The following is a 14,344-nucleotide window of genomic DNA, read 5'->3' on the forward strand; positions in this document are numbered from 1 at the left end:
TTTGTCAAGTGTGCTTACTTGATGTTACGATTTAGCAACCCTGTTTTTCAATCATATCTTTGTGTTGTACTTGTAACAGATTCGTCTAAGGAAAGAATAAGATCATTCCAATATTTTAATGATTTACAAAGTACGCTTCTGGTTACTTGATTTTGTAAATGAGTTGGCTTTTGTCCCTTCCCTCATGGAGAGAGGATATTTTGTTGCTTTTGATCAATTCTGTAATTTGGTCGTGTCAAATACATTATCTTTCTTCCTCTCCATGTAGGAGGCATTGATGCTTTCATCTCTTCTGTAATTGAGCATTCAAGTTGTTTTCTAATTCTTATGCATTGTTGTTGTGGCGGGTGGGGAAGAGAAGGAGTAAACTTTATCAGTCTAACTTAATCTAGCATTTCGATGATTCTATTCTTCTTTCACAGTTTTCTTTTTGAAATTGAGGACCGGATGAGTGTGCAAGGTGTATAAAATATGGATTCTGTACCGCTAAGGCTGGTTCAACTAAAAAGGCATGATTTTGCTTATATATACTTTGCTATATCTACCTGCAACTTGCATGACAAATCTCTGTGATTTAGCCATGTATAGATTTTCTGCAGAAGGTAACTGAGAAAAAATTTACACCCTTACTGCTGATTTTCGTCCTTGGGAAGATTCATCTTAGCCACATTTGTATGTCCTCTTATTCTTATTCTTGATAAAGCTGAAGCACTTGCTATGTACACTGTTATTCTAATACGATCAAGGGTTGAGATGCCAAATAAACCTGCATTCACATCTAGTCTCTAATTGATTTAAGGTGTCATTAATCTGTAGTATACTCTGAGTCTCTCTTATCTCTCTTCCTCCCTCTCCTAGACTTACCCTATATTTGCCCTGCCTCATCTGAGATTCTAGAATATGAAGGGCTATGCTGCTCCATGTGTAATGCAGATGTCATGGTCTGGGTCAGGCAATTAGCTTGGCCTCATGAACGGATAAATTGTGGTAATTTTATGATACGAAACAGAGTTTGTGCCATCAAGTAAGGCTTCTTTGTTTCGGGCAGATTCCACAAGGTGTAGGTAACTCAAAATTGAGCTATAGTTACATGCATGATTCCATCTGTTGAGGCCTCTCTGAAATAGTGAAATTGCTGTTATAAGGTTCTTGACTGCTAGTTTCATGAGGTATAAACTTATGGTTTTCAAGATACATCTAGTATTATGAGAGGATCCGCAGCTACCTACATTGGACATGAACAATATCCGTACAAATTCAGGAAAAGAAATAGTTAATGGGGGAGGTTGCTGTCATCGTTTTGTTAGTGAAGAATCTCGTTTCTGTTCCCCTAAGAAAAGGAATTTTTATTTTGTTCTCTTCATTATTTAATTTGCATTTGTAGTTTTTGCACTTGGATTTAAATTGAATATTCTCACAATTTAGGAAGGAAAATAAAAGTCAAAGAGGTATACTTTAGGTTTTGCGTCTGTAACTACTGGAACGCGGAGATAAGAGGAGGCAACTGGAAATGAGTTGTTTCTCATAATACCATGGTTTAAAAGGTTTATAAATTATATTGATATTGTAGGATCCAGTTGCAACATCGTATTGATTAAAACCATGAGATATTGTAGGATCTAGTTGCAACATCGTATTGATTAAAACCACAAGATGCTATTACTTTAATAAACAGAATCAAATTAAATAATTTTCTTTGATAAAGTTACAAACACAAGCTACAAAGTTAAGCACCCCCCTCCCCCCGGGGCCGGTCACATAATTTCAATTGACACTGCCACGGGAACTAAATAGTAAACCAACTGAAAGAAAATAACAATCCAATAGACCCATGAACAATGAGGTATAAACCCTGGTTGATTTGTCATTTTACATAAGTTGATCAATCCAATGCTAATCAAAAAATTGAATAGTACATAAGTAGGAAGAAATTACCAGAAGAACCGACCATCAAATATGGACAAACATAAGGAAACTGAGTGAATAGCTCGCAGCAAATTATCCTAAGCTGATCCAAATTCAGCAAACCATTTCTCATGTTTTTCGATATCGGCTGCTGACACACTAGGTTGAACTTTGGAAATAGCTTCTACAAAGTCACACATCGCAACAGGATCCTTAGCAATGTCATCCTTGGCCATGTTCTTAATCTCTTCACGTGTCTTCCCAGCTATCTTTCGCCTCATCCCATTCATAGAAGCATCTCGGCAAACATTTGTGAGGTCGTCTCCACTATATCCCTCTGTTTTACGAGCTACTTCTTCAATGTCCACATCTACAGCTACCTGATGTCACAGGAAAACATTTGCCCTTTGTTAAAAGAAAGATTCATTCAACCAAATAGATGAACTAGGCAGAATTCCTTCAAAACTTCAGAATCATATTACCAAAATCTATTCACATTTTCAACCAAAGAATCGTGCTTGTATCGAATTCAAAAGAACAAGAAAAGAATATCAAGAATATTCACATGGAGGTGTTATCTTAACTAAACAATCCTAATTAATGTTTACCCTCATTACTGGTTGTGCAAAAAAAGGAAAACTTGGTGAAATATCAAGGATGTAGAGTATCCTGCAAAATCAAACATCTAACCAAGTCCCCCCTGTCATAAGTAGTCTTAGAACTTACCTTTGTTTCTTTTTCGAGTAGCTGGTTTTAAACATTAAGGAATGTAATTTGGAAGGGATGCAATTCTAGGTTGAACAAACTATTTCTTAAAGTTCTGTGCAAGTAAATCCAAGGTGGCAAAATACGTTACCTATAAAACAAGTCGGAAGAAATTTCAACTACAGATCAGCATTATAAAACACAATTGTTAGATTAAATCATAAAAAAGCTGCATTCCTATAATGAAATAAGACATCAGAGACATAACGTTTGAGTACAATTACCAAAGCCTGCACCTTCTGCAAACACATCACATATTTGATTCACCAAATTGTAATAACAAGACATCTAAAGTTCTGACATCTGTGTATTTATTATGCCAGAGCAAGTGTTTGGAGAGACATTTTCCAAAGCCTTATATCTCAACCTTCACCAAAATATTGCTACAGTACAGCATTACCTATCTGAACCTAAAAGGATCATTTCTTGGATAAATAAAAAAAACAAAAAAAGAAATGCTTTGCATACGTTAGTGATTATAACAGGTACAAGAGTGCTCTCCATTCTATGAACGTAAGACTTTCAATAGACCATATTGTTTCTAAAGTTGGCTTTAGTTCATCTAATACAAAAACATCAGAATTTATATATGTCATGTGGCTTGATATCTCCTTGGCTTTCTTGATATTGGTTTTTTTCCTTTTAACTCTTCAAAATTTCGTTATTATTTTAGGCTGCAAACCGTTGGGTATACACAGTAGTCAGCTGGAAAAACTACTACCACTGCTACCAAGATTGATAATACAACAACAACAACAACAACAACAAGCCCAGTATAATCCCACCATGTGGGGTCTGGGGAGGGTAGAGTGTACGCAGACCTAACCCCCACCTTGCAAGGTAGGGCGGCTGTTTCCGAAAGACCCTCGGCTCAACCAAGATTGATAATCATGCACCCAAATCATACAGCAGAATTTTCATATAGTAAAAATATCTTTGATAAGCACAATAAATGCTGCAAGGGCGATATCGCAGTAAAGAGAAATATTATATTCAAAACTAGCCATAGCTCGATGAGCTTGCAGCAGCATACAGAAGACGAGTAGTCAAATTGGGAAAACATTTCAGAACACTGCTTACCTCAATACTTTTCAAATTGATCTTTATAAGCTCCTTCCTGCTCTCCAAGCTAGGTAGGGGAATATAAATACGTTTTTCCAAACGTCTCCTGAATTTCCATTAACAGAATTAAGTCAAGGACACATTCACATGCATCTCAATGAAATAAAGGAAAAGAATGAATACAATGAGACACAACCTTAATGCCTCATCTATGTCCCATGGAAAGTTTGTAGCAGCTAAAACCATCACAATCTTCCGAGTGCCATCTTCATTAGTGGCAGAGTTGCTTACACCATCTACCTGAACAAGAAGTTCAGACTTCACCCTTCGGGATGATTCATGCTCTCCTGAACCCCTGAAAAGCGATCACAACCATTATCTCAGCTTCAACCTCAAAAAAGAGTAAGAAACTGTTTAACATACCATAATTAGTTCAGACATAAGGCACAGCGAACCAAGAATTTTGAGGCAACATTACTCATTTCAAAAAGTTAATTTTTCTTGTACTCCATTTGAAAAGATAAAAGTAAAGGCTTTTTATATCCAACACTGGTATAAACCACCATCATACATATTCTTCGAAAGAAACATTTAACCAACCAGAGATCAGCCGAAAAGATTTAGGTAGCATCTTAAACTATAGACAAAGTCCTCACCCTCGGGCATTACAAAGAGAATCAATCTCATCAATGAAAATTGTACTGGGAGCATAAGAGCGAGCAAGATCAAACAAGCACCGCACCATGCGTTCACTTTCCCCACGCCATTTTGAAGCCAAGGTGGCAGAAGAAACATTGAAAAATGTCGTCCCACACTCGGTAGCAACAGCCTTGGCCAAAAGTGTCTTCCCCGTTCCAGGAGGCCCAAACATAAGAACCCCCTTCCATGGTCTCCTGATTCCCTGCAAGGATACATGATGTCTGATCAGAAAAAAGTGTGTCGTGATGCATATGCATGGAAGATTAAATTATTTCCTTTTTGATAGCTCTGTGAACATAATATTTACAGAAAAGCTCCTAGCACATTTAGCAGAAAGTATTGCAAAAGTAGCCACAAGGTATTGTTGCCTAAAATCATAAAAGGTTTTCATATTCTTATCATAAGAAAGTCCCGTCAACTCATGCGTATTTGAATCTTCACTTGTACATATGCTCCATTGATGATTAAAGACAAATAAAGAAACACCACAAAATGTTCCTCTCCAATCCAACTATGTTACCTGGAAATATTCTGGCATCCATAATGGGAGAACAACTGCTTCCTCCAAAAGTCTTTTGGCTTCACTCAACCCAGCAACATCGTCCCATCTCACACCAGGGCTGTTATCCAAGACATCCCTCTCAAGCATAGCAGCCAGGTCTGCATCAGGCCCCTCGTACTGACCTTTTTTACTCTTCCCCTCTTCAGGTTCACCATCCTAGCAATTGGAATAGAAGTTCTTAAAAAATACATTCAGATTCATCCCAAAATAGATGGGCTAACAAGGACACCACATTTAAGAGAATTAAGGAAAGAGAAAGCATTATGACACCAACTGTCATATTCAACATGAACAGTTATATATAAGGAAACCACTACAAGGCACAAGCCACATATTGGGATAATACTTGGAGCTTGGCACATACACCACGGCTAGAACAAACTACATATATAATAAAAACGACCTTTGGAGCTTGCCACATACAACATAAACAGTTAGGTAATGACTAACCACAAGCTTCTACACAACCAAAAGACATGTGAATTACCAATGAATAATTTGACACAGAGGGCAATTACAGAGTAACAAAAATCAAAACATAAGATTGTCCACTAAAACTTACCGTAGATGTTGAGTCGGCTTTTGTAGATTTTCCAGGTCCTTTCTTCCCAGTAGTTGAAGATCGAACCCCAGTATTAGCCTTGGTAGAGCCACTGGTCCTTCCCCCACGGCCTGTGGTTCCAGTCCTTGTAGTAGATCCACGAGCCCAGGCTCCATCTTGTGGGGACTTTCTCATACCCCCCTGACCGGCTCTTGCAGGTCTTCTTGATGTGTCTCGACTTGGTGGTCTCCAAACATCAGGGTCATCCATCGGAGCACCGGATGATGTGGGGTACTCATCAAGCGGTTGAAAGACAAAAGAAGATGACTTGGTTGAAATGGGAGGTGAATTAGGACGTCTACCCATAGGAACCTCCTTGAAAGCCCGTTTCTCGGCATCCAATTGTTTCACTACCTCAGTTTCTTCGGAAATTGCTTTCTTTACATTCATCCATTTTGAACGAAGCATAGGGTCATCAAGTGTGTTTAAGTGCCTATGCATAGACAAAAAGAAGGGACAAACTCAATCAAAAGGCTCAAAAGTAGCTTGGATTGACTAATAAGAGACGGTATAGACAATGTTATTACTTCCTCCGTCCCAATTTAAGTGTCTTCCTTTCCTTTTTGATCTATCCCAAAAAGAGTGCCTCTTTCTATAATTTAGTATACTGACAATTCAAACATCCCAAGTTTATAGCCACAAGATTCACAAGACATTTAGTACATTATGCACATCTTTAATTTAGGACCACAAAATTCAAAAGTCTATTTTTTTCTGAAACTCCGTGCCTAATCAAACTAAGACACTTACATTGGGACGGACGGAGTACTAAGTTTAGCAGGAATGACCAAGAACATATTAAAGCCTCCATTTCATTATGGGTAGTCCATCTAACTTCAAAATCCCAAAACAAAATGATGAAGCAATATTATGAAGTAAATAATCAAAACCAATGGTTTCTCCATACTCTAGTATCAGATCAGGTACCTAAGTTGCATTCATGACTAGGCAAAACTCTCAGTTACACAAATAAAATTTTCTTTTTTTTACTCATCGAAGAAAATCTTTCTGCTAAAAAGTGACATAAGTTATTCTCCCTTTTTGCTGGTAAACATCTTCTACAGTTATACTTTCTCAAAACCCTAAGGTAACCAAAGATGGGAAATGATTTCATGAAGACAAACACTTAACAGTCATACCAGACAAGCAAACACAGCATAAAATCAAACAGACATTTCGCAATGCGGCACCCATTTTGAACTAACTCCATAAGTAGCTCCTAAATACATACTCCCTCATTTTCAATTTGTTTTTCTTACTTTCCTTTTTAGTCCGTTCAAAAAAGAATGTCTTTTTCCCTTTTTAGCAACTTTTATATTCTAACTTTCCGTATGACATGTTTAAAACGACAAGATTGAAGGGGCATTGTGGTACATTCTACGTAAATTCAAAAGTGTGTTACTTTAATAAACTCCGTGATAAGTCAAAGCCAGACAAACAAATTGAGATAGGCAAACAGAGCCTAAAATGGAACAGACATTTCACAATTTGACACGCATTTATGAACTAACTACATAAGTAGCTCCTAAATACATAGAACATACGTAGAAAAGGGATCTGATAGGAAGAGAGTGAGAGAGAATACTTATTGATCTGAGCAATAGCGCCATCAAAGAAGATAACGGAAGTGTCATAAAGGCCTTCAACTGCATATTCTCTAGCCAATTTTAAATGATCTTGTAATCCTGCCAGTGATGCACCCACCATTATTCCCTCAATCACCAAATCTGTTGATACTTTAACCAAATCTCAAAATGTTAGGGTTTCCAAATTTGGTAAATGAAGAACAAATTTGAATAATAAGTAAGCAAATATCTCTCTCTCTCTCTCTCAATATATATATATATATATTTATATATATCTGGGCACAAGACTGGAAGTTGAAGTTGGTTCTACCAACATACGGCGACGTTTTAACGGTCTATCTGGCAAATTACTAAATTGGCCTTCATCTTTTTTAACTTTTAAGGGGTTCCTTTTGATGGAGTGGTCTTTTTCGGTTGTGGATGCGGAACCCACAAAAGAGAACGGAAATACCTCCTTCTCTATTTGAATTTTGGGCTTCATTGCCTCCCAACCCGCTGAATTTCACAAAGGAACTCTTTAAAGTGTAACTACTTTACACACCTAACACTCTTAAAATTTTAAATGTATTCTCAAATTTACATTCTTTAGTAAGTTTGAAGCCATAAAAGAAATTTTAGGTGGATCCTAAATCAATTTCTTTCCTATTTACTAAAGCACTTTTAGTTCTAGATTAATCTTTAGCCTAATAGGTACTCTGGTTTGTTGAATCGTTGTCTATTGAAAAGAACTTCATCTGATATATTGTCATGACGTAGCTCTACTCAAATGTAGGTTTTATCAAAATCAACAAAAAGAAATGACTAACATCACACTGAAATTATCACTTACAAAGATAATATGCATATAGATAATGATTTGAATTAGCAAGTTAAGTGTATACCATGTTTTTGAAGTTTATAGTTCAGTGGTTAATATACTGAATAAAACATTAGGCAGACAAAAGAATATAAATTCTAAACCAATAATAAGAGAACTTTTAATTTGGTTATATATCGCTGCGATTTTTACGTTATAATGACAACGAAAGGTGATGCTGGAAAACGAAGTCAATACGTACTTTGTAACACACGTATGCTTTTCTTTCATCAGTAATTTGAAAGCAAATTTAAGCATTTTCTCTGCTCTTAGAACATGCGTCATGAAGATTGAACTAAAAGCACTAAGGGTGTGTTCGGTACTTCCAATTTCTCATGATCGTTTGGTCAAAAATTTTGAAAAATATTTTCCTCAAAATTGGGAAAATGACTTCCTTAATAAAAGTAGGAAAAACAAGTTCACAAGTTCATTCCACCTACCACCACCCAACCCAACCCCAACCCCACCCCACCAGCCCATCCCTCCCCCCTCCCCGCCCAAAAATAATTTTTTTTTGGAAAAAAAGTTTTGACATTATTTTTGGTTTTTTTGCAACACCCCACCCCCACGCATACCCAACACCCTCTCCCCACCTCAAAAAAGTATTTTTTTGAAAAAAAAAGCTTTGTCTTTTTTTTTTGCACCCCCACCCCCACCCCCACCCCCCGCAAAAAAAAATTAATAATTTTGAAAAAAAAGTTTTGACCTTTTTTTTGGTTTTTTGCACCCCTCAACCCCCGCCCCACCCCGCAGCCTACCCCCCCCCCCCCAAAAAAAAATTTTGGAAAAAAAGTTTTGACATTTGTTTTGGGTTTTTGCAGCCCAACCCCTCCCCCCCTCCAAAAAAAATTGAAAAAAGGTTGACAATTATAAAAATTAAATGTTTGCGTGATTAAAAATTAAAACTTTTGGAGGGGGTGAAATTTTTTGGGGGTAGGGGGTGCCTGGACGTATAGAAACTCGCAAAAGACAATTAAAAACTTCAAAAAAAAATGTTGGGGTTAGGGGGGAGGGGGTGTTGGTGTGGTATGGGTTACCACGCAAGGGGGGAGGGGTGATGGAGGATGTGGTGTAGAAAATTCAGAAAAAAATTAAAAACTTCAAAAAAAATGTTGTGTGAGGGGTGGGGGTGGGGGGTAGGGTGCGGAGGGAGGGGTGGTGTATGGGTTATGGGAGTGGTTGGGGTGGGGGTGGAAAAATCAACAAAAAAAAATGGAGAGGGTGGGTGGGAGTGGGGTGTGGGTGCAAAAAACAAAAAAAATCAAAAGAAATTTTTTTTTTGGAGGGGCGTGGGGGGGCGTAGGTGGGTGGGTGGGAGTGGGGTGTGGGTTAGGGTGGGGTATGGGGTTGCATTGGAGTTGGTGAGGCTTGAATGAGTATTTTCCGGAAAACGTTTTCTATCAACTAAAGGAACATGAGAAAATAAGTAAGAAATTCACTTATTTTCCACTATCCAAACGAACATGATTTACTTATTTTCTCGGAAAACATTTTCCTCCATACCTAACACACCCTAAAACGCACTTGATTTATTATGCTAGTGAATTTGTCTAAAGTTCCTTTAATCTAAAAAAGGGAAAATATTGGTTAGATCGCTATTCTTTTTTGTGTTTGTTTTCTGTTTCGTTCTCTCTACATTATCAGAACAAACGTTTTTTCCAACTGACATCCAATGAAAATTTTGTGTTATAAAACATGATTTTTCCATCTCATTTCTACCGAACCAGCTCATTGAGAAAACATATGGTGGGAAACAGATTCTCATTGAAACGCTGAGAAACTTTCAAATTTTTTCGTGTGAAAAAACACTATTATTTTTCTTTTCTCACTGATTTTTACATTGAACATTTTTCAGTGAAAAATAGTGATTTTTGAATAGTTCTTTTTTTACATTATTCATTTGTGCAATGAAAGGCTCACCGTTGCCTCGGGATTAGGTAGTTCATAAGTTCAAGCCTCAAGGTGGAGAAATACTGAAAATTTGGCCATGAAAATTTTTCACTTTTTTTTCGAAAAATTATTTTACTTTATTTAGAAATCAGCATTTGGTCATGAAAATACCAAATACAAGTTGAAGTTGTATTTGGAATTTGAAAAACAACTAAAACATTATTTTCACCTTTTTTCACTTTCAATACATTCAAACAACCAAATATTCTTTGCAAAAACTATAATCAAGCACAATTCTATCTTCAACTTCAACTCCAAAATTCCAAATATAGTGAAAACTATTTAATTTTCATGGCCAAACGCCTACTTATTGGTAATCCAGATTTCTAAAACAAAGGAATGAATCCATTTTTGACAGGCTTGGACCAAATTGGGCCCTTTATTGGACCTAGAATTTGGGGTATGTTTCAAAAAACAAATAAAAGGTTCAGTTATTCGAGAAGTCTTGTAAGAAGGCCTCTATAGAGAACTTTTTTTTTTTTTTTTTTTTGTGCGGATTGTCCTTCAAAGGCACTTGTCTTTAATTTTGGTCCCTCAAATTGCTGGTCTTTAATTTTTGTCTTTTGCCTAATATCAGGAGGTTTGGGGGTTGAACCGCTCAGTAAAAAAAAGAAAAAATTCGCAAGGCAGAGTTTCATAGCAAAATTAGGCCTATTCGGGCAAAAGTTAAACCTTAAAGCAAAGTTTTGCAAAATTTCAACTGAACAAATAAATAAATAAATAAAAATTGTCTTAATGCACTCTACCTTGCAGTCAAACTCTGCAAATGGGCTGGTCTTTAATTTTTGACCCTTCAAAATCAAACCTATGCCCACATCATAATATCCACAAGTTATGCTAGTGCTCTTAAAGAACTTATGCCCCATAGACATGAGTTTGATTTTGAAGGACAAAAATTAAATACCAGCCATTTGAAGGATAAACCACAATTACTTGTTTTTTGGCCTCATTATATATGAAACTTTCCTTGTGAATATGGAAGTAAAAAATAACGAGATACAAATATTTTCAGTTCAAACAAGTAAATTCTGAATTCCTGGTAGAGAAAAGAAAATAAAATAAAGTGCGTTTACATATTGAAGAATAAATTTCATAGATATAAACTTTTGCATAGGAAATGCGCAAGTATTATCACTGTCCAAATCTCAGTTACAGAGTAGGAGTATTATACAAAGCACATTATTTCGTCCAGAAAGAACAAGAAGAAATTAATTTCTGCAGCCAAAAAGTTACTAATAACATAGCCAAAAATCAAAGACAGAGGTGACAACTAGAAGATTAATCCCCTTTACTAGCAAAACCATCTTCTTCTTTTTTCGGGATTAACTCTGACGTGGCAATATGTGTGTGTCTAATTCATTTTTTAGCGTGTGAATGACTTCAAATTGTGTTTTTGCGTAGTCTTAATAAGCCCTGAACTTTGATAAAGAGAGAAAAATATCACGTTTGTAAGGACACAAGCACCACATATCAATCAAAACAGCTACTAGTACACATGGTAGATTCAACTATAACTCTATAAGCATGGACAAGGCCTCGAATTGCCATTTTTTATCTATATAAAAAAAATTGATTTCTAAAAAGGAAACCAAAAATTGACCGCTCATATGATAAGTTCAACAAGCTACAAAATTATGTCTTCTTAGCTAGGGGTTGGGGGAAGGGGAGTGGGGGTCATATATTTCAGGTAGGCAGTTACTACATATTGGAGAAATCACTATCCTCTGGCTAGGCTTCTCCAATTATGGAAATTGGGATCATCAATCACTCAACTCATCTTCACTATTTGCCTTTCACCTTTACTGTGTTACTACTTGTAGGATTTAATAATGGGGGAGGAGGTACTAGCTAGAGTCGAAGAAGGGGTGGAGGCAAGGGGCAGGACGGTGTAATGTCCACCTCATCAAAATGTTAATATCAGGTAAGATTGAAATACTAACAGAAGAGGGTATATTTATTGATGCAATTCAATAATAAGTATAACAAAGGTTATTGATCCCGTCTTATAGCAAAGGTCAAATTTAACCCTTTTTCCTTTTCTTTATGATCCCCAATATATATATATATATATATATACACACACTAGTTGCATGAGGCCAGTGCTAAGCCTGGGCTCAAACTCATGATATAAAAATAGTAAAATTTAATTTAGAAAATATGACTTATGTCACATTTTTTTATTGCATAATTAAGTTAATCTAGTGAAGTGTTAATCATGTTTTGTTGGTAAGCCTTCATAATTATTAAAGTTTCTCAGTCGTATAATTGAATAAATTTTAAAGAACAAATCATTTATGATCGAGGAAGAAAGTTTTGGAAGGAGAATTAGAAAATACAAAGAAACACAAGATTCAATATTCATAAGAAGCAAAACTTTGGAGGTTTAAAACGATAAAGGGTGTGTTCGATATGGAGGAAACCATCTTTTGAAAAATATTTTCAATTTTCTTGTGTTTGGTTGGTCAAGTTAAACATTTTCTTTAGAAAAAATAAATTCCTTAAAATAAGAAAAATAATTCTCTAGTGGAAGTGAGAAATTCAAGTTCCACAAATGGCATTCCACATTCATGTGTCCTTCTAGCCCTCCAATACACCTCATCTTCATCCCCACCCATAGCTCCCATCCCCACCACTCACCACCCCCACCACCCTTACACCCACCTTCCATAGTACTTGTCTAAATTATATATAAATGATTTTAGGATAATATTTTTTGCTTATGTATCAAATAAAAGAAAATAGCTAAAAGCACACTTATTTTCCTGAAAAATATTTTTAAAATAATAATTTTTCATGAACAATATTTTTCTTCATACCGAACACGCCAAAGAGAGGAATATGACATACTAATTAGTAAGACCTAATAACATATGATTATGAATGAAACTTTGACTCCAAAGTTGCATAATTTTATCAAAATATATGATAACAAATAATGTACTTCCTTCGCCCTTATTGACAGGACACTTCCCTTAAGAAGCTATTTATTAGGGGTTTATTTTATTAAATTATCCTTATTAATTATGCTTTGAAAATAGAAGTTCAATTACTATTACTCTATATAGTTACTTATGATAAGGGTAATATTCAAAGCAAACAATGAATTTGTCTTGATTTGCTAAAATGGACAAGTAAAAAGGAAAATCTACTTTTTATATAAGAGCCAAGTAAAATGAAACGGATGGAGTAAAAGGTACACTCTCGATTCCTTTTTTACTTGTCTCTTGTTGACTTTGCATTTCCCTTAACAAATTATTTATTAGGAGTAAAATATACTAAATTATCGTTATTTATTATGCTTTGAAAATTTAAGTTTGACTACTAATACTTTATGTAGTTACTTAATGATAAGAGTAATATAGGAAGAAATTAATAAATCTTTCGTGATTTACTAAAATAAATAAGTAAAGAAAAATTCATTTTTAGTATAAGAAAAATATAAAAAGAAACGGAAAGAGTAATCTAACAAGGGACAAGAAAATCCACAAAAAATTACTATATATAGTGCAAATATAGTCAAATAATAAAGGCCCATGACGACTAATACTTTGTGTGTAGTTACTTAATGATAAAAGTACTATAGAAAGAAATTAATAGATCTTTGGTGATTTACTAAAATAAATAAGTAAAAAAGAAAAATTCATTTTTAGTATAAGTAATAAGTAAAAGAAACGGAAAAGTCCACTTAACCTTTTTTTCTTGGGTAAAAAAAAAGTGTCCACTTATTAAATCAAGAAACAATTAATATTTTCTTTTCAGATTTTCCCCTATTAACTGTTATGTGATCAAATCTCAATGTCTATTTAATTAGAGGTAGTTTAGTCAATTTACACATTTTTTTCTTAGAGTGAATAGTTTCTTAAGGGGTGTGCAAATAGATAAGTGAACTATTTTTTTTTATCCGGAGGGAGTAAGGGATAAGAAGAAATCCACAAAAAAAAAAAAAAAAAACTATATATAGTGTCAATATAGTCAAATAACAAAGGCTAAGTGGAAATAGTTATCAGAAAATTAATAAGGTCAAAAATGTAGGGAAAAAGCCATAGCCACATATCACAATCTCATTAGATCAAAGAGTATGTGAGGACTACAAAACTTTATTATTCCCTATTATATATAGTTATAGTATAGTATAATATAATATCATACAAGAAAAAGAAAATGTTAATTTTGTTCTTTCTTTCACTCTAATCCAGGAGCTTTTTTTTAAATAGAAAAAGTTTAACTGGATGCCCGTGGATCTTTCTTGAATCTGGTTTGTGGATTAAATTTAATTTCAGCCTTGGGCCATTTTGATATGTTACAAAATCATAATCATTTTTTTGCACGCATTGCGCTTCTTTTGGGTGGTCTTTAAT

General features: G+C 35.1%; 1 protein-coding gene across 1 annotated transcript; it reads right to left on the reverse strand.

Annotated features, from left to right (window-relative positions):
* Positions 1-1,782: 1,782 nt before the first annotated feature.
* LOC132598542 (katanin p60 ATPase-containing subunit A1) lies at positions 1,783-7,446 on the reverse strand. The gene is made up of 7 exons (XM_060311482.1): positions 7,180-7,446; positions 5,556-6,027; positions 4,952-5,149; positions 4,389-4,633; positions 3,929-4,087; positions 3,751-3,838; positions 1,783-2,285 (listed from the first exon to the last, which is right to left on the reverse strand). The coding sequence occupies exons 1-7, from the start codon at positions 7,299-7,301 to the stop codon at positions 2,004-2,006; spliced, it is 1,566 nt and encodes a 521-aa protein (XP_060167465.1). The 5' UTR covers positions 7,302-7,446; the 3' UTR covers positions 1,783-2,003.
* Between the last annotated feature and the right edge of the window lie 6,898 nt (positions 7,447-14,344).

This window comes from Lycium barbarum, chromosome 1 (genome assembly GCF_019175385.1).
Source record: "Lycium barbarum isolate Lr01 chromosome 1, ASM1917538v2, whole genome shotgun sequence".
Lineage (NCBI taxonomy): Eukaryota > Viridiplantae > Streptophyta > Magnoliopsida > Solanales > Solanaceae > Lycium > Lycium barbarum.